Raw genomic sequence first — 26,776 nt, forward strand, 5'->3', positions numbered from 1 at the left:
GTATAGGAAGCCTGGGAAAACCTCACAGAGACAGTCCCGCCCACCCTGGCAGGCAGACAGCCCTGGCGAACAGCTGCATGCTGGGGGTGGTGGCCAGGTCCTCCTTGGTCAGGGGCTGGCTCCAGACTAGTTGCAGCATCTCAAGGCCTGTGAAGACAATGCCCTGGTGAGGGAGGGTTCGCAACTGGGATCCCAGGGCAGGCCAGAACCCCCAAGGAGACATTAAGAGGGGTTATCCAACCCAGGCCTTCCCAGTTGCCCCATCCGCACACCTCCCGGCTACCTTCCTGTAATTACGGTGGACCAAAAGCATGGCTGTAGCTCAAGGGCACTCTCTGTGGGACTCACAGAAGCACCTGGATTTCCAGCCATCCCACAATCCCAGAAGAAACCAAGATGCCACGCAGCTCCACAGTTTAGCCAGGGACACCTACCTTGGGCCTGCTGGTCAGAGTTCCAGCTCCCCAAGCTCCAGATCGTATCAAACAGCTACCACCTTGCCTCTGGCAGTCCAACTACAATGACTCGGGTCTGGCCTGTGGCTGTGAACCATCTCTGCAGCTGAATAAAGGTATGACTGTGCACCTCTATGCATCAAGGTGGCCTGCAACTGGAGGAGGGATTCATGAACCTCTACCTCTTGGGCAGGCCAGGGAGGGCTGCTCCAGGACAAGATGGGGATGGAAAAGTAGGGGAAGGCTGGAAACTGGGGAGGAGATGTGGGCAAGGGCCACCTACCAAAGATGCACTCCTCCTGGTCTTCTTCCATGTAAAATACTAATGGAAGGTAAAAGTTCTCAGATACAATCCACCATGGCCTCTTGCTGCAAGCCCTCCTTTCCATGTCCTAAATTGCTCCTACTTGATTCAGAATAGAAGCAAGCTCAAACACCCTGTCAAAGAAGAAATTGGAAGAACTCAGGGTAGACCCAGGGATCTGTGTTAAATATTGGCATCTGAACAATTCCACATCTTGGACCGCCTTAAGGAGGGGTGGCTTTTGCTTACAGATCCTTTCAATAAAATCCATTCCAAAATTATCTTCATTCTAATTTCAAAAGATTTTGGAGCTGATCAACTGGGTATGAGCCAGAGCAGGGATTGAGGGATGGAAAATACTAGAACATGTAGGTTCCAAAATGGCTCCCTAGATTTGGACAGGCAGTTTTAGTCTGTTCACACTACAAAACATTATAGACTGGGGTGGTTTAAAATAACAAGTACTTATTCCTCACAGTTCTAGAGGCTGGGAAGTCCAAGATCATGACACTGGCAGATTTGGTATCTAGAGAGGTCCTCCTGGTTCATAGACAGCCTTCTTTTCACGGTCCTTACATGGCTGCATGTCTGAAGGGGTGCTTAAGCTTTCTGGGCCTCTTTTACAAGGACACAAATCATATTAATGAGGAGGAACCCTCCCAAAGGACTCACCTTGGGGGTTAGGAATTCAATATGTGAATTTGAGGGGCATGCAAACATTCAGACCATAGCAATTACTATCAGCCAACCAATGATTACACATGTGTAGTTAGACAAAGTTGAGTTTATTTGATGTACTGGTTCAGGAGAGAAGCAACAATCCAGGAACATAAAGCCTCTTTATAGGGAAGAGTTGTGGGGAGCCTATTATAGGATTTGGCTGGGTGATTCTAAGGACTGTTTAGAGAAGCAGAGGCCAGTTTTGTAAAAATGAGGCAATTTGGGGATTATGTAGGAGGCAGGGAGATTAATGTGGTCTTGATTGAAGAATGTCATTGTCTCCGTCTGATTTTAAATGTACAGAGTAAATGTCCTTGCTACATCTTGCATCACGATCGCTGAGTGGTCTTCACTGGTTAAAGAATTCTGAAAGAGTTATTTATGTGTAGTAGGGAACATTAGAGTTTACCTGTCAACTTCCAGCTGCAAGTTCCTAGGTCTGTTTTTTTTGTTTGTTTTTTTTTTTTTACTTGTCAATCTTTCCTTTTGGCCAAAGAACATTGGCCAGCCCTTAGGACATTCATATGCATGATTCAGATCCATACCATCATCAGAATCCATTGTTCACAGGCTATTTGGAGAACACTGTCTGCATTTGCACTGCAGTTAGTCTCACATGAGCCTTTTGTTGCAAGATGAGATGTTGAACCATTTAAAAACATAATGACTGCACAGTCTCATTTAAGACTGGACAGGATACATGGGTCAACCAGAATACAGGAAATTACCAGAAACAAAGTGATCATTAGTCCTATTAATAGGTTGCCAAGGAAAGAGCCAAAACCAGGCCATGAAATCAGGTCCCCAAACCCATCTGAATCTGTTCTAGAGAGCCAGATAGTCCTTCTTTTAATTTAACTACAAACTGTTCTATCTAACCCATAGTGTTTTAGGTAGATGCTGCAAGCAGTGTTTGCTATAAAACAAAGTTCTTACCCAGCCAAGAAGAAAACAAAGTCTATTTAATCATGCATAAGCACCATTAAACTTTAATTTAAACTAGTTCATTGGGCCTCCAGAGCAGAGGTAGTGTCATTTACAACTTCTGTTAGGGTCAAAGACAAATTTTGCACCAGCTTTTCTTGTTGTATTATTCTTACTACTGGAACTGGAGCACCCAGAGTATAGATGAAGAGGGAGTCAGTTATCTCTCCTGGGAGCTCTCCCAAATCGTCCATGCTTTCTTCATTTTAGGTCTCTGAATATCTTTTTCAGAAAAACAGTTTCCTGTAGAAGTAGATGTTATAAGTTTTGCAAATTCTCTAAAAGTTACTCCATATACACAAGATAGGCTTGTGTAAAATAATGTCCACATAAAAAGTAGTACCTTACTGTTACACAAATTGAATGGAGAGTACAAGTATCATTGATCACAATGAAATCAGGACAATAATTAATCCTCTAACATGTAAAGATTCCTTGAGTGGAGGCTGGGGAATCCCTGAAGATAAGAGACTAATAAACCAAGGACAGCCTCAATATTTGTGTCTACTTCTTGAGTCAGCATAAATATTTTGTAATAAGCATAAGTATTTTGGGTTCAGTGTCCAATTTTGATAGAACCAAAGGTCAGAATTAATACTGTGAGGAAGAGAATGCCTGGGTGGCTCAGCAGTTGAGCATCTGACTCCGGCTCAGAACCTGATCTTGGAGTCCCGGGATCAAGTCCCACATCGGCCTCCCTGCACGGCGCCTGCTTCTCCCTCTGCCTATGCCTCTGCCTCTCTCTCTCTCTCTCTATCTCTATCTCTCATGAAGAAATAAAATAAAATCTTTAAAAAAAAATACTGTGAGGAAGATTCAAATTCCAGAAGAGACCAGCAGAAGAAAATCTATCTTTTGAAGTGTGAAGGGAACAACTATTAAATTTTTGTTAGTCAAATCAGGTAGAGAATGACAAATCCGTTAATCAAATTTATAACAATAGCTATAGTCTGGAAACCCACACATATATACACAAGAGTTTTGCCTTTCCTCGAGTGGCAAAGAAATATGACAGAGGATTGAGATTAAAAATGTAGATATGGGGATCCCTGGGTGGCGCAGCGGTTTGGCGCCTGCCTTTGGCCCGGGGCGTGATCCTGGAGACCCGGGATCGAATCCCACATCGGGCTCCCGGTGCATGGAGCCTGCTTCTCCCTCTGCCTGTGTCTCTGCCTCTCTGTCTCTCTCTGTGTGACTATCATGAATAAATAAATAAAATCTTTTAAAAAAATGTAGATATGTGAGGATGCCTGGTGGCTCAGTCAGTTATGCATCCAACTCTTGGTCTCAGCTCAGGTCTTGATATCAGGGTGGTAACTTCAAGCACTGTGTTGGGCTCCATGCTGGGTGTGGTTTCTACCTTAAAAGAAAAAAATATAGCTCCTTGAAAGAATTATGAAATTTTTTGGTCTCCCTCTAGGGGGCACCAAAGTACAAAGAGAAGTAGAGCAAAATTGAAAAAGGAGGGCAGAGATATCAAAAATGAATCTTGTTTTATTGCCTTCAGTTGAAGCTCTCCACCTCCTCATTGGCTTGATCTGAAGTTCTTGGTTTGGTAGTCTTCTTCCAAAGATCAGTTATTCCTGGAGGACACAGAAGAATCCTTTATGGTTTCCCAATGAAATCTTTCAACTAAAGCCACAAGTAATCTTCCCTTGATTTTTGCAAGTTTAGTTTCTCTCAAAAAACTAAATCTCCAAGTTTCCCATCATGCAAAGGCTGCTGGGGTGGATATTTGGGGAAAGATGCTTATACTTACTGGGCACATCAAATGAATCCTTTGTAATACTTAACAATTGCAAGCTTGCAGTTATAAAGTATTAGATTATTACTTTTCTGGGGTTCCTGGTATGGCCTTTTCATAAAGCACATGTTGAAGCTGCTCTTTAGTAACAATCACAGTGAAATGTGTACTCCACATCACCAAAGAAATCAGTTAATTTCCTTAGATCCAAAATAACAATCAAGCTACTTACCATCAGAACTTGGGCTATGCATCAGGAATATCCTCAATCCAACCTGAAAAAAACAACAGCCAGCATATACACCACCACTGGGGCAACTGCTTTGGTCAAAGCTTGTTTAGCATAGTGGTAAGCTAAGGTATTACCTTGGAATTCTGGGTCATCACACTCCGAAGTAGCCTTCTTCAGATGACCAAATATGTATTTTCCAGATATATTTTATCTTCATCCACAGTTCCTGAAAACACTTCAGAACTATAAAAGAGAAATGGGTGTCTTGTTATTAATGAAGGTGACTTTTGGACTCCATTCAAGAGCAGATACTGCTTGCCAGGAAGACCAAGCAGGAGACTGAAGGATTGGAATGTTCAGCCCCACCCCCTCCATCGACAACCTCTGAAGAAGGAAGAAGGGCTAGGGGTTGAATCAGCCAATGTCAGTGACTTAGTCAATAATGACTGTGTGATGAAGCCTCCATAAAAACCCAAGTGGACAGCTATTTTGGTCCTTTTTGTTTCCCTGACAGCTTCCACACTTGGGGAACCAGAAAGTTCCCACATGCTAGTGAGCCAGGCCTCAAGTTCCATGAGAACAGAATCTCCTTGGCTAAAGATCTCGCCCTATGTATCTCTTCAGCTGGTTGTTGATTTGTATTCTTTATCATATCCTTTAATAAACTGCTAAGAGTAAATGCTTCCCTGAGTTCTGTGAGCCACTCTAGCAAATTAATCAAACCTAAAGAAGAGGTGGTTGAAACCTTCAACCTGCAGCAGGCTTGTCAGAAGCACAGGTAACAGCCTGGGGTTTACTACTGGCATCTGAAGGGGGTAGTCCTGTGGGACTGAATCCCTAACTTGGCGGATCTGAAGTTATCTCCTGGTATATATGTCAGAATTGGGTTGATTAGACACCCTGTTGGTGTCCAAGAATTGTGTTGTATGTGAGGGAACCCACCCCCCACACAAAGATTGGAATTGGCTCCAGGAACTCTAAAAGAGCCCCCAATCTACAAGAATTTTCTTTTTTAAAATCAATGTGTTGACAGTTACTGTGTCAATCTATATAATGAACAACGGTTCTTCTTTCTTCTCACTTTAGAAGTACACATTTTATGATAATTAACCTAGAAAAACTCAAGTTTTATTTTGATTTGTCAGTTTAAAAAAAAAAGATTTTATTTATTTATTCATGAGAGACACACAGAGAGAGGCAGAGACACAGGCAGAGGGAGAAGCAGGCTCCATGCAGGGAGCCCGATGCGGGACTCGATCCTCAGACCCCAGGATCACGCCCCGGGCCCAAGTCAGACGCCCAACCGCTGAGCCACCCAGGCGTCCCTGTCAGTTTTTTATATCCCAATTTGGTAACCAAAAAAATTTCATGTTTGAGTTACTCAAAATTTAATAATGTCAAGCAAACCTGAGTATTTCTGTTCTTTCCTTTATAAACCAAAAGAGCAAAAAGAAAAGAAAAGGTATTTTAGAAGTTTGATTATTTCAGATTTGTGGCCAGCATGTTAGGGGAAAAAAGGTACTTAAACAAGAGTGCTAGTCATTGAAATAGCAGAAATGTATGGATTTGAGGTGTATTTTGAAGATAGATTTTCTAACTTTATGATTTTAGGCAAGTGGGTCAAAGAAATACTTTTTAAAAATTTTTTGAGACAGAGCCTCTACACACACACCCCGTTTTTCCACTCCAGCAGCCGAGGCAACTTGAGTCTGCCCCCGGCCCGCACCCCACACCCCTCCAGGGTGGGGCTCGGCTAAGGGGCGGGGGCTCAGCACCCTGAAGGGCTGTGTGTAGGGTGCAGATAGCCAGCTGGCAGCAGCTGGGGACCCTGGAAACCTTCCCATACCGCCCCCCCTTTTGGCGTCGCAGCCTCCAGTCCTAGAGCGCAGGCGGGCGGCCGCGGGGCAGCGGAGACGACTCGCACCACCTCCCGGGCCAGCCTGCGCCCCGAGTCCGCCCCCGCCCCCGCCCCCGCCCCCGGGGGTTGCTTCTTGCCGCACTTGGGGTGCACTGTGCCAACCTGGAAAAGAGCCACTCTCTTCCTACTCGCTGCCTTTCCGTGGGCTGCAAGGTGCTTCCAGGGTGTGAGCTCCTGCTTAGCCACCCCCACTCCGCTAGAAATGAGGTTTCCTGTGTTTATTTCCTTAGCTGGAGGAAACCTGGGGCGGGGGGCAGCGGCCTGTTGCGAATCCCCCGCACAAGGCTGCGCAGCGCCGCAGACGCAAACGTCCGGGAGTCCCGCGTCTTCTGGCTCCTTCCTTCCTCTTCGCCTCTGTCTGGGTGCCCGAGCCCGAGCTCCCCTCCCCCGCCTCCACCTCTTGCACCCTTCTCCCGTATTTTTTTTTTTTAAGATTTTATTTATTTAAAAAAAAAGATTTTATTTATTTATTCATGAGACACACACACACAGAGGCAGAGACCCAGGCAGAGGGAGAAGCAGGCTCCCCGCAGGGAGCCCGACGTGGGACTCGATCCCGGGTCTCCAGGATCACGCCCCGGGCTGAAGGCCGCGCTGCACCGCTAAGCCCCCCCTCCCCGGCCCCCCGGGCTGCACCCCTTCTCCCGTCTTAAGCGCGCACAGGGGTTCCTGCTCCTCCTGGAGGGGTAGCCTCTTCTCAGAGCAAAGGCGTGGGGGAGAGAAAGAAGCTAGAACACAACCTCTGAGGAAAGTCGGGTCCTTACGGGAACCACGGCTCGCCACCGCCTTCGGAGGGGAAGCCTCAAGTTTGACGTGATCTCCTTGCAAGAGACTTAACTCTCACTTGATTCCCTCAAATGGAACAAAAATCCAACAATCGTGCAGCCCGGGAGGCCCAGCGGTTTAGCGCCGGGGGATCCTGGAGACCTGGGATCGAGTCCTACGTCGGGCTCCCTGCATGGAGCCTGCTTCTCCCTCTGCCTGTGTCTCTGCCTCTCTGTGTGTGCGTGTGTGCGTGCGTGTGTGTGCGTGCGTGTGTGTGTGTGCGTGTGTGTGTGTGTCTCATGAATAAATAAAGTCTTAAAAAAAAAAATCCAACAATCCAAACCAATTTCAAGTGTTTGCTGTTGCTTTTAAGTCCCAAACATCTGACTTCTCCTGTTTGCTTCTGTCCTGTGAGCCTACTTGGTGTTGCACCAGTGTTAATGATGTGTTCCTGCCTGAGCTTTGAGGGGTTTCTTTAAAAATAGATTATTGCTTTCCTGAGGTTCCCTGGTATGGCCTTTATTGGGGAAGGGAGGGCAAAAGATTTTACAAAACACTGATGCCAGTGTTATCAGGAGGCTTCAGTTTCTACTTCGAGAAAATTAACCTTCTAGTTAACTTGGTACACATGTTGATATTCACTTTCCCAAATGTCACCCTTTGGTGAAATAAAACAACTGCTTCACTGTCGTGGTGAGGATTAAAAAAGATCAGACTCAATGTAGAAATATCATTTTGAAAAAAAAAACTTTAATATGTTCATGCAATATTACACAAATATTATCCAAGTTACCAGGATACAACCAGAAACAGGAGTCAGACACTGTGCAGTTGATTATCCAATGCCAATAATGCTCAATCTTTATGCAGTAAAAAAAAGTCGCAAGTATAACAAGAAGTGGTCACTTTTATTTAATATGAGTATGCCTAACAAGAAGGACACGATCCCTAATGCTCCTGGGTTTGCCTGTCTCCTGATAGATGTGGACTCACAGCAAGATAGCCATATCTGAAGCCAGAAGTGTCAATGTTCTGATTGCAGAGTTTTTTTTGTTTTTTTTTTTTAAGATTTGATTTATTTATTCATGAGAGACACAGAGAGAGAGAGAGAGAGAGTGAGGCAGAGACACAGGCAGAGGGAGAAGCAGGCTCCATGCAGGGAGCTGGATGTGGAACTCGATCCCGGGACCCAGGATCACGCCCTGGGCTGAAAGCAGAAGCTAAACCGCTGAGCCACCCAGGGATCCCCATGAAGAGTTTTTAAAAATAAGAAAATATGTTAACAAACATGCGTTCAAAAGAAATATTTTTTTCTACCACATTGCGTTCTGGAGGTTCCTCATACTTGGGCAAATAGAAAATCTATAAGAAACAGCTTCCAATTTATAGGTTTCATTTAACATGACTTCTCAGGTTCCCAAATCATTCAGGGAAGTCCATTTCTTTCTTTCTTTCTTTCTTTCTTTCTTTCTTTCTTTCTTTCTTTCTTTCTTTCTTTCTTTTTGTATATTTTTTTATTGGAGTTCGATTTGCCAACATATAGCATAACACCCAGTGTTCATCCCGTCAAGTGCCCCCTCAGTGCCTGTCACCCAGTCACCCCATCCCCCCGCCCCCCTCCCCTTCCACCACCCCGTTTGTTTCCCAGAGTTAGATGTCTCTCATGTTCTGTCACCCTCACTGATATTTCCCACTCATTTTCTCTCCTTTCCCCCTTATTCCCTTTCACTATTTTTTATATTCCCCAAATGAATGAGACCATATATTTGTCCTTCTCCGATTGACTTACAGGTAAGTTCATTTCTTATTCAGTATCTCTATCGCTCTGCCAATCAATGGAGGACAATAGAAACATTTTCGACTCCCAGATGACTTCAAAATATAGAAAAAGAATCTCATAGTGATGCTGCGAGCAGCTCCTAATATCAGTTGAACTCCGTATGTTCAGACTAAGCATGATAATCTCATTTCCCTTACCAGTGACCCACTTAGAATATGGCACGTGACCTAATTTTGAAATGAGGCAAAGCCTAAGGAGGCTTCCAGGATAGGTTTTCTCACTTCTGAGAAGGGTCACAAAAAAGATTTTGCCCCTCCTCTTCTCCTGGTGGTTGGGACTGTATACGATTTGGAAAAGTGCTATGAGCATCTTGCCACCAGCCTGAAGATAAAGCCAACATGATATGAAGTGGGAGGAGAGGAATACACAGAAACTGAATCTGAGCACTGATCTGATATCCTTGGACTTAACTGTTATTGGCAATATTTTCTTTCCCATTTAAATTTACATATCATGGGGTTTCCGCTGCAGCTTTATTGAAGCATAGTTGACAAAAGTTGCATGTATTTCACTGTACATTTTGATTTTGTTGGTTATTCAATAGATATTTATTGATTCTGTCCTGTAAGGGCACTTTGCAGAACCTTGGAACCCACAGATGTTTCCTGCAATTGAAGGACCTCACACTCTAGCATATAACCTTGAAAGGCATCTGGAGACATCATTTTTTGAAAAAGTTTTATTTATTTATTTGAGAGAGAGCATGAGTGGGGAGGGGCAGAGGGAGAAGCAGGCTCCCGGCTGAGAGCAGAGCCAGATGCAGGCACCGTGCTCCTGATCCCAGGACTGCGGGATCACGTCCTGAGCCAAAGGCAGACACTTAACCTACCTACAAGCCACCCAGTCGCCTCTGGGACTGTTATTTTATATTGAGATGTAATTGATGTTCAACATATTAGTTTCAGGCGTATGACGTAATAATTCGATATCTGTATTGTTAGAAATGAAATCCAACCAAATAAATAACTTCTGAATAAAACAGAATTCTCTTCAAAGTACCTGGGAGGGAGATGGGCCCTGTTCAGTCAGAACCACGGTTTTTAAGTTGTCCTTTCCTCAAGGATTAGCAACCTGATGAAGGATAAAGGAGTCTAAATTCTGTTTGGAATCTACGGTCACTATATAATGTATGCATTTTTGTCCCAGTCCCATCACTTACACTTCCTATGTAAAAAATGGAAGAAAAAAACAACTGTATCTTCCTCACGGGGATGTTATAAGGTACTGAGGCCACAATTTCAGTCACACGAGCGGGTTGGCACTACGGAAGCGATCCTCACACAGGTACGTCCAGTGCTGGGGAACATGAATCTCTCTGAACTCCACCTAATGTTGGTGAGCAACGTGCCTTCTATCATCCCACTGTTTTGTAGCACTTATTACCAGGGAAACGAGGGAACTCTTCGAGGGCCCGCGCTCAATCCGGGCTCCTCCCTCCTAGACCGCGCCAACAGCAAGCCGCCCGCCCGAGGTAGGCGCTAGGCGCTGCTGGGACCCCGCCGGCCTGCCCGGATTTGAGGGAGCCAATGAGCAAGGGCTCCTGGAGGGGGCGGGGCCTGAGAAGGGACCAATCAGGCCGGTGGGCTGACGGCGAGCAGTTTCGTCCCGCCTCCCGGCCACGTGGGGTGTCTCTTCCTGCGGATTCCGTCCAGGGTACGGCAATGGCGCCCTTCGTGATGAAGACCCTGCACCGATCGCACGGCTCAGGAGCCAGCAAGAAGTATTCTCACTCCAAGAACTGGCTCCTTGTCCACACTCAACGGTACTGGTGTAGGTTTAAGCACTTTCTCAAGCCATCCGTGCTTCATGTGGATGCCCGTCTGCTGGAGAAGATTTTCGGTGAGTTCGCTCGAATATTTACCACTCGGCCCCACGTTGGTCTCCGGTGACCACCCCGAGCGTCCCAGCGCAGGCCCAAGGCAGTGGCTGGTGTCCTGCCAGTGTCCCAGGACCTCCTTCGCCTGTCCCCCAGAACGCCACGAGTCTTGTCCCATCCCCCCCTCGCCCCGCCCCCACGCTAATCTCTCGGGAACCTTCCATTCACCACAGGACCAAGCAGAGCCCTCGTCCCGGGGTTCGAACGGGAGTTCAAGGTCCTGCTCCAGATGAGAGAGCCCAACTCCGAGGGCAAGGTTGAGATCCTCATCATGGGGAGGCGCCGGTACCGGAAGCGTGCCAAAAGGCTGATTCGCATCTTGGCGGCGAAGCCCCGAGGGAAACGCTATGGAGGTGAGGAGCGCCAAGTGCCTGGGCTCCGAGTGCCGCCGCCCTGCGCGGTGCTGAGGGAGCTTTCACTTCCGCCACTCCCCTCCCGCAACCTGGGGCTCCTTCGTGTCCTGGGATGCTGGGATTCCGGGGTTTCCGGGAGAATCCCAGAAACTCGGGAATAGAGCACTGTGGGAGACAGCTGGCAAACCCAAGGAAGGAAGAGCCAGAGCCATAAGGAACCTCTCACCCCAGGCCCTTCCCGCCTGTCTGGTCTCCCCTTTCAGAAGCTGGGAAGGAACCGCCTGGATCCCACTTCCTGAGATAAAACCGAGTCTAGGACGTCCTGTACTCAGTGATTCTCAGACTTAGAATGAATCCAAGAGCACGGTAAAAATGCAGATTGCTCACGATGACTTCCCTCTAACTCCAGCCAGGAGTTAGGCATATTGGCAAACTAAAACCTTTCTGTTTCTTACCTATAAAATGGGTCTAGTCATAGTAGCCTCCGTATAAATTTTTTTCCAAGGATTAAATGAATGAAGACAATAATGCACTTAGAATACATAGAAAATACTAGATAAATGAGCTATCATTTTATTGGTTGTTCAGCTGATTCTGATGCAGGCGGTCTGCTCTAAGGTGACCAGTAAGGTAAACTCAGCAGTATTTTCTGTGGAGTCACTTTCCCTGTGTATCCTGTATGTTCGCCTGGGCACTAAACTTGCTCAATTTCATGCTTTACTTCCAGGCACAATGATGTTCAGCCTAGAAACCATGAAGTCTTTTGAAAGAGAAAATGTTCATTCTGATGATTTCCTCTCCACCGCTATGATGAGTAGCCTGGATGAAGCCATGCAGTCCCTGGAAATAGGTCAGGAGACTGTCCAGGAACCTGTTACCAAAACAGTGTAATTTTTGTGATTAGGAACCCAGTGCAGGGGGGACGGTTTGGGTCAGGAGCCTTACCCTCAGAGGCCCGGTCTGAACTCTGCCTTTGTTCCTGTGGCTAAGGAGAAACAAGTATTGTCGGTGGTCTATCCACCTTCCTCCTTCATAGATAGTTGTTTAAAGATTCAAATGTGAGTTACAATAAAAAATAAACTTTAAAAAACATAGATATATACATAGATATAGATTAGTAGTGTCAAGAAAGGCAATCTTGCTTTTGCATGCTCCAAGATGGGAAAATGCTAAGAATTAGCAAATGGTTGGTTCTGCTTTTTCATAGTGTTTTGTGTGAGGTGGGTATGGCTGGGATCTTTAATGTTCCAGGGACCTTTTGTCCATAAGGAAGAACTTTACTACTGTTTATTCTTTCACTAATACTAATTTTGAAAAAAAAAATGTTTGATATTAAACAAGCTTTAAAAAAAATAAAAAATAAACAAGCTTTATAAACCCAATCAGTAAGTATTGAAACATTGATGACAAGCTGATTCCATTCTCTTTGGCTTTTAGTTAAAAAGAAGTCGGTTAATGTTTCTTTGTTGCATCTTTTTTAATAGCTTAAATGTCAAAACACATTAGCGAGTACAAAATTTATTATGACTGGAACAAAAGCATCTATGTTTCTTCATTATTCCTGTAATTCCAAATAGAATAGATTTCCTTATTTAAATAATTTTGTTATTTCGCTTTCTCAGAGTATTACCATACATAAAAGAAAACGGATTCTATCACAGCCCAACTGAGTTTGCATTTCCTGGGTTCACTAACCAATTACTTCTGGGTTAGATCCTAAGAATCCATTTATTGAGCATTTGGTGTAGGACCAGGTTTTGTTAAGCATTTACATACATTATTTGACTTGATCTTCATAATAATTCTATGAAATCAGTCTCTGAAAATAGATGTGATTATGCCCATTTTATGGATGAGGAAGGGGCAGGGTGGAGACATCAAATAATGGGTATCCTGCTTTTTTGTCACTTTTCATGTTGATAACATTTTCACACTACACTATAACCTCCTTGTGGCATTAGGCATGATGTTTCAATTTTCTTTTACCCCAAGACCCTAGGCACATAGTTAAACACTGGGTTATTGACTGTTAACAGTGATTGTCTTGTTTACCAACCACTGGGCCCTGGTTAATGCAAATAATGGTGTTAATGAGTAAAAACCAGGTCTACCACGTGGCCATTTGACCATATATGAATCCCTGTACGTTCTGTACAATGTCAAGAAAAGTCCTTGCTTAAGTTTCATAATAATATAGTCAGGAAAATTTATTGAACCATTTTTTCCCCTTTCCCTTAACAATAACATGGTACTCCAGATTCAGCCTAAAATCTGAGGAAGCAACTGGCTGCGTTTTTAAATGCCTCTGGCAATAGCTGCTTAGGGCCCACCCATGCAGCCCTGTCAGGAGTGGCCAGGATTAGTCACTAGCCTATCAGCATAGTAAGTGAGGCTCTAGGGAAGCTCCTCTGGCTCTGGTTCATGCCACATGACCTAGGGGAGAAAGGCCAGGCTTCACGTTGGGCCTCAGCAATGGGCTACCACTTGAACCCGGTAAGGCCTTAAAGACCTACCCAGGCTTGAATGTGGAAAGTTAATGATCCTCCGTATTATTCAGCTTGGCCAGCATCAGACAGACTCTTAGGAAATCAGATTTAAGGTAGTCTCAGTCTAGGGCAGCATTCAGGTTCCTTGAGACCTTGTCATCTAGAGCCTGGGGTCTGAAACTGGCCCCTTGCCACAGAGAATGTTCTGTGGAGGGAGAAGCAGGCTCCATGCAGGGAGCCCGACGTGGGACTCAATCCCTGGTCTTCAGAATCACGCCCTGGGCTGAAGGCGGCACTAAACCACTGAGCCACCCGGGCTGTCCAAGGGGTCTCAGGCTTTAAAGGATTGGAAGACAATTCATAGGAAAATAACTAGAGGAGCAAATGTTTGGTAAACAAATGTTTGCCGTGCGTTATAGATAAGTCTTTCTGGCATAAAAAGTTCTCTCTGGTAATAAGCTCTCTTCTGTATGGGCACCTTACTGAAATTCTTTTAGACAGTTAAGGGGAGGTGAAAAGTCTGCGGGGTCTGTTACCTCCAACCTAAAGCACTCTATGTCAAAGTGGTATGTTCTGGGGTAGCATATTCTGCTCCCCCTCAAGATTAAAAGCCTTTAGCCCATGGGTACAACTTGACAACTTTGAGCTCCACTGTAAAATGTTCCCTTGGCTGAGGAACAACCCTCATGTCAGTATCATGAGCTCATCAGATTCCCTGGAGGGGAATCCTGAAGTATCCTACCTAGATAGTAAAAGCTCAGCTCCAAAGTTCTGGGAGCCAGTTAAGGGAAGAAAGCTAAGTATCTCAGCTTTGAGTAATCAGTAAGCAGTTGCCCACGTAATCCTTTTGTTTAAGGTATGGTGTCTGCACCCTAATTCTCCCTTTGTTTTACCTTCCCCAGAGAATAAAGGTAGTTCCCTCCCAGAGTGGAAGATGGACAGCTGCCTGGTGTAACAGCAGGGATCAGAGAGGTGAACTCTCAAAAACCTTTCACTTAATTCTAAATGCTGCTATCTCCAACCCCCAGCAACCTCCAGGTCCTGGACATTTTAAAACTCCAACACAAGTTGGATTGGCTTAGCTATTTGAGAAAGCTAATCCTAAATCAATTAGTCCATCCATCTTCACCTTTCAAGATATCATTTTCTTCTATCATGTGCTCCCTAGTTCTTAGGTTTCATGTCTTTTTTTATTTTAATCTCTTTACTACTGGAATCTAATGGGGTTTTAAATGTAAAATTAGATAATCTGCTCCATCTGCCGCTTTGCTTGGAACCTCCAGCTTGGGAACATTTTTCTTTGTCCTAAAGTATATCCTTTTAAAAGTTCCATTCATGAGGGCTTATTAGATGACAAACTCTTTATTTTTCCCCTGGAAAATACCTTCATTCCACCTGTGTTCTTTTTTTTTTTTTTAATTTTTTTATTTATTTATGATAGTCACACAGAGAGAGAGGGAGAGGCAGAGACACAGACAGAAGGAGAAGCAGGCTCTATGCACCGGGAGCCCAACATGGGATTCGATCCCGGGTCTCCAGGATCGTGCCCTGGCCAAAGGCAGGTGCTAAACCGCTGCACCACCCAGGGATCCCTCACCTGTGTTCTTAAAAGGAGAGTTTTCCTATATAAACAGTCTTCTACTGACTTATTCTCTCTTAGCCCTTTAAAGATTTTAGAGGGTCTGGTTGCCACTGCTAATTATGAATTTTGCTTGGCCTTATTGTTTTTCTCCTGAAAAGGTTTTATTATGCACAGAGGTGGGAGAGGGCTTAGTCCTTGGCAGCTGCTTTCCTCACATAGCCAGGACAGTGCTCTGCTCCACTCTCTTCCTGCAGTTGTGTGTTTACTGTTTTCTAGATGAATCCCCAGGCCGGCTTGTCCTTAGTTCCAGTGGCATAGCAAAGCTACACACCTCCCAGATCTTGTCTCAGGAACTTGATATGCTTGGTGAGGCCCCCATGGTAGTAGCAGCTGTGCCTCGGCTAGCTCACGTTCTCAGTCACCTTGTATCCTTTCCTGAGGCCCATGGCAGCCATGGGGTAGCACAGAGTCCCATGCTTCCTGGAAAGGTAGTCTAATTTTTTTTAAGTCCTGTGGTGTTTGTCAATATTTACCCCTCTTCATACTAGGTCTTACCTGTATCTTTGCTCTTTTTTGGTAAGGCTTGCCAGAATTTTTCCTTTTTTTTAATTTTTTTAAAGATTTATTTATTTATTCATGAGAGACACAGAGAGAAAGAGAGAGAGAGAGGCAAAGGGAGAAGCAGGCTCCATGAAGGGAGCCCAATACAGAACTCGATCCCAGGCCTCCAGGATCATGCCCTGGGTAGAAGGCAGGCGCTAAACCACTGAGCCACCTGGGCTGCCCTACTTTTTTTTTTTTTTTTTTTTTAATAATTTTTAGACTAATTTTGGACATACAGAAAAATCAAAGATGATTTATCCTAGTTTCCCCTATTAACATCTATTAGTATGATATATGTATTGTAGTTGTTAAAAACAAGACAGCAGGTCCAAAATGAAGTTGCTTATGCTAAGTTCCATGTCACCAAACTGAAACTTTATTTATTTGAGAGAGAGCGCAAGCATGCAAAGGGGCGGAGGGGTGGGTGGAAGGCAGAGGGAGAAACAGACTCCTTGATGAACCCGGAGCACTACACAAGACTGGATCCCAGAACCATGGGATCATGACTTGAGCTGAAGACAGACACTTAACCAACTGTGCCACCCAGGCACCCCATAAAAGTCTTTGATTTTGTTTTTTTTTTAAAGATTTTATTTATTCATGAGAGACACAGATAGGCAGAGAGAGAAGCAGGCTCCATGCAGGGTGTCCGATGTGGGACTCGATCCTGGGATCACATCCTGGGTGGAAGGCAGGCGCTAAACCGCTGAACCACCCAGGCATCCCAGAGTCTTTGATTTTGTAGAGCTCCATAGAGCTCCTTTCTATCTGCTAGATTAGATGCTGCCTGATTCGAATTTTTACTCAAACTATTATTAAAATTTTAATATGCTTCAGTTTATTTTTTAACACAATTGATGAGTCAATATTGATGCATTATTATTAACTGAAGTCCATACTTCATTTGGATGTTCTTATTTTTTACCAGATGTCCTTTTTATGTTCCAGAATTCCACATTACATTTAGTTATCATTTCACTTTAGGCTCCTCATGACTGTTGCAGTTTCTCAGACTTTCCTTGCTTTTGATTACATTGACAATTTTAGGGAGTACTGGCCGGGTATATTATTAGATGCCCCTTTATTGTAATTTGTCTGATTTTCTTTTTTCTCAAGATTAGACTGGAGTTACAGGTTTGGGGAAAGACTACAGAGGTAACCTGCCACTTTGTCACATCGTCTCAAATGTACATGCTATCAAATGACTTCACTTTCGATGTTGGCCTTGATCACCTAGCTGAGGTTGTCTTTGACAGGCTTCTCCACTGCTCACACATCCCCCTTCCCATACTGTACGCTTGGAAGGAAGTCACTGTGTGCAGTCCACACTTACAGAGCAAGGAGTTATGTTCACCTTCCCACAGGCACAGTATCTGGATAAACTACTTGGAGTTCTACATAGATTTGTCTCTTCTAAAAAAAAAAAAAAGATTTGTCTCTTCTCCCTCATTTACTTATTCAGTCATTTATTTGCATCAATATAGATTCTCTTATCAGTCTTTTTAAAAACCAGCTTTTGGTTTCATATTCCATTAGTTTCTGCTTTAACCATTTTATTTGCTTTGTTTCAAGATTATCCATTCTGTTTTCTCTGATTTTTTTTTTATTTTTTTTTGTTTTCTCTGATTTTTAGAGTTGAATGTTGATCTCCTTTGTTTTCATTCTTTCTGATAACTGCAGAACAGAAGGGATCTACAACTTCCCCCAAACACACACACATGCACGCACACCCCTCGTTCACCCACTCAAGGATCTCTGGAGCTCTAGAACCACTGCTGGGTGGCAGTGGCTTCCTCCACAGGGCATAAATGTCAGACTTCAGATCTGCTCTTGGCTGCCCTTTCTCTTGAGATATTAGGCTCCACCACCACTGGAAACCTTCCTCTTTTCAAAGACTGCTTATGAAAGATGAGGATCAGCATTTTAAGTATCCCTCTCTAAATTTCCACAGGGCTCATTTTGCCATAGAAAGACAACTATGTTGTACCTATGTTACTGATCTCCTTTGAAAGTCTTGGCAGGAACCGCACAAGCCCTGGCAAAGACTGTACACAGATTCTCATGGTTTGGCGCCTCTGCCCTTTTGTGTGCTTATTACAATTTTTTCCTGTCATTATTTGATTATTTTTTAAATTATTTTAAAAATAATTATGACATTTCCAAACTTGGTCAATTCTTAGTTCCTGGACCTGATCCCAAAGTTAGCCACCAGGTGGAATGAAGTCTCCACCCCTCTCTCCAAGATATTTATTTATTCATTCATTCATTTGTGAGAGACACAGAAAGAGAGGCAGAGACATGGGCAGAGGGAGAAGCAGGCTCCATCCGAGGAGCCTGATGGAGGAGTTGATCCCAGGACTCTGGGATCATGACCTGAGCCAAAGGCAGGTGCTCAACCATTGAGCCTCCTGTGCCCAGAATGAAGTCTTATCTTAATCACATTCCTGGCTAGTTCTTTAAAGGTAAATGAAAGGCCTTTTGGCTCAGTGAGTTTAGGCTGTTTCCAAAGCTGTCCAATTTTTTTTAATTTACTGTGGATAACCATACTTAAAAAGAGAAAGGGAAAAACTATTAAGGTTATGTATCTACACAATTTGGCAAAACCTCCTACTCAAAAAAGGCCAGACTTACACCCATTTGAGTAGCCAGTGAGAATTCTGTACCTACTCCCAGACACCCTGCAGCCAGATGATACCAGAACATCACAGGGAGTAAGAGACCCTGTTTCTTGCTTAGTTTAGTTTACTTATTGCTGTTGTTTGTTCATTTGTTTCTTTGAGCAGTAAAGGAAAAATTTAGAGCTCTGACAAATATATCAAAGGGGATATCTAAAATAGTCCCTTACATAGTTTAGATAGTGGTAATAATTAGATATTACCCACACCGACTTCTCACTCTCTGCTCTTAAGGATTTCTTATCTTGAACTATATAAACATTCAGAACTGTGAAGAACTATGAACTTCTCCCCTCATTTATACCTGAAATGACAGTCATTCACAAGATCAACTTTTTATTTATCAGTTAAGGTACCTAGAGTCCTGTCTCTTCTATTCCCTAAAGAAATCTTAAAGACAAGCATGCAGAACTTTTCATGACAAAAAGCAGTACATAAGTATTTTGAAGAACCATATGTTGCTTTCACCTTCCCACATTCCTCCTCCTGTGTATTAAACTTGTCTAATCTTTCATGAAGTGCCCAGCATAAATCTTGCTTTTCTAGGCTCAGTTAGTGGCATTAGACAAAGCCTGTGTTTATTCATAATGAAGGAAGAAACTTCAATGTGATGAGCTCTGGATGATGTCAATCCAATCATCCTTCAAGAATGAACCCAGGCTGAAGAGCTTGAGGCAGAAAGCCCTCAGCTGTCAACAATATGGGTCCAGCCTCCAGTGAAGAGAGCTGCCTCACAGAGGAATGCTTTCCCAAGGCATCCCACATCCACTGCCTGATGCAGGGGGGAGTACCATCTGCCCCATCTGGCCTCCTTTTCCTCCCCTCCCCAAATGTTGATCCCTGATGAGCACCTGCACATGGATAGGCATCACAGAGTCTGCTTCCCAGGAACCCAAACTGTAATTCTTGGTGAGGCAAGACAGCCCAGGGTTCTCAGCACTCTCATTAACAGCCACTCAGCCTCAGATCTTTCAGAGATCACTAGTTACCAAGTTGGTGTTGCACACTTCCAGTCAGAAATAGAGGGTAAAAAAATCAAACCTGGACATTGTCTGCTAGGCATTTCCACTCCTTATTTCATGCAGGATGTAACAGAGTCAAAGGCCACTCTCCTTGTGTCCTTGTGTCTTGGCCCCTTCCAGAAGAGTAATAGAGACCCAAACCTGAGGTAGGTGTTCATAGGAATACCGATAGGGACCAAACTGCAGGTGCTGCTTTTTGTGATAGAGCTAGAAAAAATAATTTCAGTGTGAATTCACTATATTTCTTATAGAATGAGGTATCATAAATCTTAAGAGTTGGTGGAAGGAGGGTAAGAGAAATGCAGATTGGTGACTTCTGAGGAGGATGAGGCAAGGACATTGGCCAAGCATTAAAAGTAAAAGAGGTGAAAATTAGTTTTTGAGAGAATAGAGAGTACCAGAAAAATTCAGACTAGGAGTGCCATTTGAGAGAGCCGATCATGCAACATTATTCAAAAACACAGTAGGTCCTTTTGTAGAAAATGGCAAGCTGATTCTACAAGTATTTAGAAATAAAAGGGAGCTAAGAATAGCAAGACACTCCTGTAGAAGAAAAATAAGAATGTAGAGCTTTTCTACTATATATCTAGACCCTTGTAGACATTTCAAAAACTGCAATAATTTGGACAGTGGGTTCTGGTGTAAGAATATACACCAATGGGATGCCTGCATGACTCAGCAGTTGAGTGTCTGCCTTCGGTTCAGGGCGTGATCCCAGAATTCCAGGATCAAGTCCCACATCGGGCTTTCTGCAGGGACCCTGCTTCTCCCTCTGCCTACATCTCTGCCTTCTCTCTGTGTCTCTCATGAAGAAATAAATAAAATCTTAAATATATACACACACACGCGCGCGCGCGCGCACCAATAAAACAAAGAACCCTAAAAAAAAAAAAAAAAACAGCACATTTGGAGACTTGATTTACAACAGAAAAGGCACTTCAAAGAAGTGGGGAAAGGATAGTCTTACATAAATGGTGCTAGGGCAGTTGAACATATCATTTATAAGGGAAATGAAAAGGTTCACCAGGCTGGCTCCATTGGAAGAGCATTGATCTCGGGGTTGTGAGTTTGAGCCCCATGTGGAGTGTAGAGATTACTTAAAACAACTTTAAAAAAAAAAAAAAAAGATCTTATTTATTAGCACAAGCAGGGGAAGCAGAGGGAGAGGGAAAAGCAGACTCCCTACTGTGTAGGGAGCCCCAATGCAGGGCTCGATCCCAGGACCCTGGGATCATGTTCTGAGGTGAAGACAGATGCTTAACAGACTGAGCCCCAATAGGTGCCCCAATAAATGTAACTTTTAAATAACTGAATAAAAAAGGAAATAAGAAATGTGATCCTACTTCAAACCTTACAAAGAACGATTTAGAGAAGGGGAAAGGGAGGTGAGTGTGGTTATAAAAAGGGCAACACAAGGGAATTCCTGGGGCTTCTGGGTGGCTCAGTTGGTTAAGCGTCCAGTTCCTGGTTTTGATTCAGATCATAAGATGAAGCTCCACCTCAAGCTGGTGCTCAGCACAGTCTGCTTGGGATTCTCTCCCTTTCCCTCTCCCCAGTTCCCCCCCCCCCACATTTCTGAATGTTTTCTCTTCCTCTGAAATAAAATAATTTAAAAACAATAAAATATATAGATCAATATATAAAATGTGTTGCCACATATTGATATATGTGCATATATAAAATATGCATATGCAAAAATATACTCATTTGAATATTTTAACATCTTGTGGTGCCAAAAAAGTAAGGAAGTGTGAAAAAAAAAGGAAATATATTGAAATGTATATATATTGAAACACGGCCAACCTGAAATAAATGGCCAAAGTTGGGAGATAACTAAAGCAACAAAAATAAGATAGTATTGAGTTAATTGAGTTATACCCCCCAAAACTTTTTTTTTTAATATTTTATTTATTTATTCATGAGAGAGGCAGAGACACAAGCAGGGGAAGAAGCAGGCTCCATGCAGGAAGCCCGATGTGGGACTCGATCCCGGGTCTCCAGGATCACGCCCTGGGCTGAAGGTGGCACTAAACCGCTGAGCCATTCGGGCTGCCCTCCCCCCCCAAAAAAAAAAACTTTTTAATCCACAGTCTATACAAATATAAATTGCAAACAACTCCTCAGAAAGATTCCAATTAATAAATGTAGATAAAATGAGAGAAATAAGAAATCACTAAAACACCACAGTAATCATTGCCTCAGACAAGATTTACCAACAGATGCTAAACTTAGAAAGTGAAGGTTTAATCAGAAACAAGGTATTTATATAGTCTGTGTTATCTCCCCTCAAATATTTAGCAATCACTATTTTTCCATTTGCAAGCTCTTTATAGTAGAGAAGCTAGGCAAGTGATTGGTTAGCCAAATGATAGGTTTACCTTACCAGTAGCACATCCTGACATCATATATTCCCTGATAGGATGTAATATGACAGAAATACAGTCACATTGTCTCTGTGGTATCATTCCCAATAATGTCCAACTATCTAATCATGAAAAAACATTCAAATCCAAACCGAGGGAGACTTTACAAAATGACTGCAATTCTTCCTAAGTGTCAAGGTCATGAAAGGGGAAGCCTGGGGAACTCTCAAAGATGGGAAAAAACTAAGGAGACTTGATAACTAAATATGATGTGGGATCCTAAATTGGATCTTCAGACAGAAAAACTACATTAGCAGAGAGGTGTCTGGCTGGCTCAGTCGGTAGAGCATGTGACTCTTGATCTCAGGGTTATAAATTCAAACCCCCGCATTGGGTGTAGAGATTACGTCAAAATTAAAAATCTTTAAGGGAGACATCTGGGTGGCTCAACAGTTGGATGTCTGTCTTTGGCTCAGGAGTGGGGGGGGGGGGGGGGGCAGAGACCTAGGCAGAGGGAGAAGCAGGCTCCCTGGGGGGAACCTGATGCGGGAATCAATCCCAGGACCCTGTGATCATGACCTGAGCCAAAGGCAGATGCTCAGCCACTGAGCCCACCCAGGTGTCCCTTGAGACTAATTTTTAAGTAAACTCTACAACGAACATGGGACTCAAACTTACACCCCAAGATCAAGAATCCCATGCTCTAAAATAAATAAACAAACAAACAAACCCATGCTCTACCAACTGAGCCAGCCAGGCACTCCTCGAAACTAAAATTTTAAGTAAAATCTTTGTGAGGTCAAAGACATAATGAGTGGTTGCTAGATTTGACTGTAGAAAGACAGTGAGCCTAATGATGGGTTCAGATTTCACAGAACTACCCTATGAAACAAGGTCCAGTTTTCTGCCAGAATCCATCAGTTACCAGTATGTCTGATCTCAGATGATTTTATTTTCTTTTTGGGATCTTAAAAATTTACTGAAACCCAAAGAGAGCATTAACATATTTCCTGGTAATTATTATGGCAACTCTGAGAATATATATAATATTATATATAAAACAATTGTCCCCCATTCAGGTATTAAAGTAAGTATAGGGCAGCCCCGGTGGCTCAGCAGTTTAGCACCGCCTTCCGCCTAGGGCGTGATCCTGGAGACCCGAGGTTGAGTCCCATGAGTCCCACGTCGGGCTCCCTGCATGGAGCCTGCTTCTCCCTCTGCCTGTGTCTCTGCCTCACTCTCTCTGTATCTCTCATGAATGAATAAATAAATAAAATCTTTTTAAAAGTAAATAAATAAATAAGTATGTAAGGGTACCTGGGTGGCTCAGCGGTTAGGCCGCTGCCTTCGATTCAGGTCGTGATCCGAGGATCTGGGATCCAGTCCTGCATCGGCTCCCTGCAAAGAGCCTGCTTCTCCCTCTGCCTATGTCTCTGCCTCTCTCTGTGTGTCATTCATGAATAAATAAATCTTTAAAAATAAAATAAGTATAGAGATAATCAAAAAACTAAAGTCCTGATACTAGCACTTCTCTTTTTTTTTTTTTTTATTTACGATTGTCACACACACAGAGAGAGAGAGAGAGAGAGGCAGAGACACAAGCAGGCTCCATGTACCGGGAGCCCGACATGGGATTCGATCCCGGGTCTCCAAGATTGCGCCCTGAGCCAAAGGCAGGCGCTAAACCGCTGCGCCACCCAGGGATCCCTCTAACTGGTTTTAATGAAACAAGTATAAGCTATTTTGCATTTACTGTAATTAGAAGGCAAGACAATATACGAGCCTACATCCAATTCCAGCTCTGCCACTCACTGGCTGTGTGACCATGGGCAAGTTGCTTAGTTTCTTTGAGAGTTTCTCTGTTGCTAAGTTTCAAGAGATTGATCAGAGGACCCATCTTATGAGATGGTTTTAAATATTGAATAAGATCACACATCTAAAACAACATACCTAGCACTTAAACTTTCAAATGCTAGCCAATGTATTTTGAAAACCTTTTGGCTCCTTTTTAAAGTTTTTAGCATATAAGAGAATCTAAAATATTAGATCTGTAACTTAATAAAATTTTAGAAGTTTCATTCAAAATATCTAATATAAAATTTGAGATTACATTTGTAAATACATTTGGCTTATTAGTTATGAAGTAGTATATAAGTATTTAGTTTTCTTAGAGAAATGTTAGAATAAGTAATCAGATATCAAACAGGTATATATGAGTATTTTCTCTTCAGGGAGAATGAATCTCCACAAAGCCCCCTGAATCCTCACCCTCCGGCCTCCTGTTACATATGCTCCTATATCTGCCAGAGCTAGTCCCTCCATCAGGGCTCTGGGTTACATCCTTCTTGCTTTCACAGAGGCTTGAAGGCCTCAATTATCTCCATCTGCCTCTAGATTATCATCCCTGCCCCCACCTAACATTCTACCCTTTTCCACAGCAAATGACAAGCTCACTCTGCATTGCCAACTATTTCTTTGTTCCCTAACAACACAAAGTATCCAAGTTTTGGTGCACCTGGATGGCTCAGTCAGTTAAGCGTCTGCCTTTTGCTCAGGTCATCATCCTGGGGTCCTGGGATTAAGCCCCAAGCCTGAGTGGGGCTCCCTGCTCAGTAGGGAGTCTGTTTGTCCCTCCCTCCCCTCCCGTCCTCCCCCCATGCTCTTTCTCTCAAATAAATAAAAATCTTAAAAAAAAAAAAGAAATAAAAGAAAGAACGAAAGAAAGAAAAGAAAAAAGAAGAAAAGAGAAGAGAAGAGCAGAGCAGCCTGGGTGGCTCCTTCCACCCAGGGCGTGATCCTGGAGTTCCAGGATCTAGTCCCACGTCAGACTCCCTGCATGGGGCCTGCTCCTCCCTCTGCCTGTGTCTCTGGCTCTCTCTCTCTGTGTCTAGAATGAATGAATGAATGAATGAATGAATGAATGAATGAATGAATGAATGAATCTATTTATTTTATTTACAAAGAAAAAAAATCAGTTCTGCTTACCAAAAAAGTCCACTATACATACTTCATGTGCATCTCTAAATTCTTCAACCCATTCCAATCTAGTTTCTAAGAAAGAACCTCACAGCAGTAACTGAACTGTTCTACAAAAGCTATCAGAAAGCTCTGTGTACATTTATCAAGGAGCAATTCTTTGCCCTCATCTGACTAGACTCCTGGGCAGTATTCCCAACAGACAAGTCCCTCTTTTTAAACTCTCCAGTCTTACTGGTAGGGACCCAGCCATGAAAGATTGATTCTAGAGCAGGAGGGATTGGGGAACTACTCCAAAAAAATTTTCACACAGGCCCCTCAAACTATGAGAAGCTGAAACCACTTTTTGAAAACATCTTTGTCTTTCTTCCCATCACAATCTGGAAGGAGCACAGATCAACACTAAGCCAATGAAAATAATTTATTATAAAACCATTGAAATGTCTCTTTAAAAATTCCAGTTTGCAAAAACTTGAACGTGACACAATTAAAAAGAGTTGCCCCCACACCCATCTTCATTTGTCTTTTGTACAAAAAAGTGGATGGAGCCTTGGCCTCCTATCTCCAGGCCACACTTCTCCCAGCAATGCCATTCCTGTCTGAGGTCAGCCACAAGCATGTCTTATGGATAAGGAATTCTGGATAGGCCCCAGCTTTAAACTGAGTGTCCCCGAGGTCTGCACAGAAATTAGCAGCACGCAGAAAATAGCAGCCGACTGGTCCGAGCTCGTGCTAAAAAAATAAAAAATAAATAAATAATACCACCTGGTTGTGTTGTTTTGTGGAAATATCCCTAGAGCAGTGGTTTTCAAACATTGGCATGCATCGGAATCACCTGAAGGGCTTGTTAAAACAAATTACAGAGCCCCACCTCTAGAGTTCCTGATTCTGTGGGTATGTGTTGGGCGCCAGAGTTTGCATTTTTAACGAGTTCCAGGTGACCCTGACTGTGTGGGTCCCGTGGATTACGTTTTAAAATCCGCTGCCCTAGTATATCTTTTGGGGACGGGACCACAACAGAGATTTGGTAAAAGATGGCCCCCTAAAGGAGCTGCCCAGAGAACTCACTGGGGACTTCTAACGCCCAAATGCACAGATATCCTAGATTTTCCTCATTTGGGTCCAGCTACAGACTCCTTCCCAGCTGCATCTCCTGCTTCCTGCTCAGGCGCCAGGACCCGCACCCAGGGATTTTTAGGTTTAGCGATTGCTTTCAGAACTGTCCCAGACCCTCACACTAAAGAGCTAAGTGAGCCAGAAAGATGCGGGAAGCGAAATCCCTGGACAAGTGGGGCGCCCTGCCAGGGCCCCTGAAGCTGCTTACCTCGGTTTTGGCGGATCCGAAGCTGACAAGCCATTGTCGCAGTCAGGAGCGTCGCAAGGTACTGGTAAAAGGGCCACCCAATGATGAAGCCCGGCGCTCCGCATCCCGGGATGACGTGTACCACGATTAAGACCCCGAACCACCTCTGGGCCGCCGTCAGCATTTCGCCCTCCAGGCCTGTGAAGGGAAGGGGACGCCAAGCCCCGGCACCCACGGCTCCGGGTGCACAGCCCGCGGCGGGAAAGGACCAGCTCTGGGCTTTAGGTGACGAAGGAAAGGAGCACTCGGGGTCGGAATCCATCCAGGCTGCATCACGGTATAGCTTAGAGCTCCAGGAAATTTCGAGAGCCCCTGGATTAAGGCCCCCAGCCCGTGAGGGCGGTAACGAGGGCAGGCACCCCGAAAAGATGCATTGGCAGGACTCGGAAGGGCAGGAGCTCCGCGCGCCCCCGCCGAGCAACGTGGGAAGCATCCCGGACTCGACGGACATCCCGTCCGCGTTCTGAGCGTCGCCCAGCAACGGGCTCGGAACCGGGGCGCGCGGCGGGGAGCGG

General features: G+C 44.1%; 2 protein-coding genes and 1 long non-coding RNA gene across 3 annotated transcripts; 1 reads left to right on the forward strand and 2 right to left on the reverse strand.

The window, feature by feature from the left end:
• On the reverse strand, positions 1-26,776 carry KHDC1L (KH domain containing 1 like). Its single transcript, XM_035697463.2, is given in 5 exon segments — positions 1-163; positions 502-604; positions 735-847; positions 10,693-11,183; positions 26,223-26,776. Coding segments are annotated over 5 exon segments (1,338 nt in total). The 5' UTR covers positions 26,713-26,776; the 3' UTR covers positions 1-22.
• On the reverse strand, positions 1,534-6,694 carry LOC112658510 (uncharacterized). Its single transcript, XR_003135751.3, has 4 exons — positions 6,460-6,694; positions 4,574-4,682; positions 4,440-4,482; positions 1,534-4,046 (listed from the first exon to the last, which is right to left on the reverse strand). It is a non-coding gene; the product is annotated as an uncharacterized LOC112658510 (long non-coding RNA).
• LOC112658508 (oocyte-expressed protein homolog) lies at positions 10,418-12,285 on the forward strand. The gene is made up of 3 exons (XM_025444744.3): positions 10,418-10,801; positions 11,012-11,191; positions 11,919-12,285. The coding sequence occupies exons 1-3, from the start codon at positions 10,489-10,491 to the stop codon at positions 12,080-12,082; spliced, it is 657 nt and encodes a 218-aa protein (XP_025300529.1). The 5' UTR covers positions 10,418-10,488; the 3' UTR covers positions 12,083-12,285.

This window comes from Canis lupus, chromosome 12, assembly GCF_003254725.2.
Source record: "Canis lupus dingo isolate Sandy chromosome 12, ASM325472v2, whole genome shotgun sequence".
NCBI lineage: Eukaryota > Metazoa > Chordata > Mammalia > Carnivora > Canidae > Canis > Canis lupus.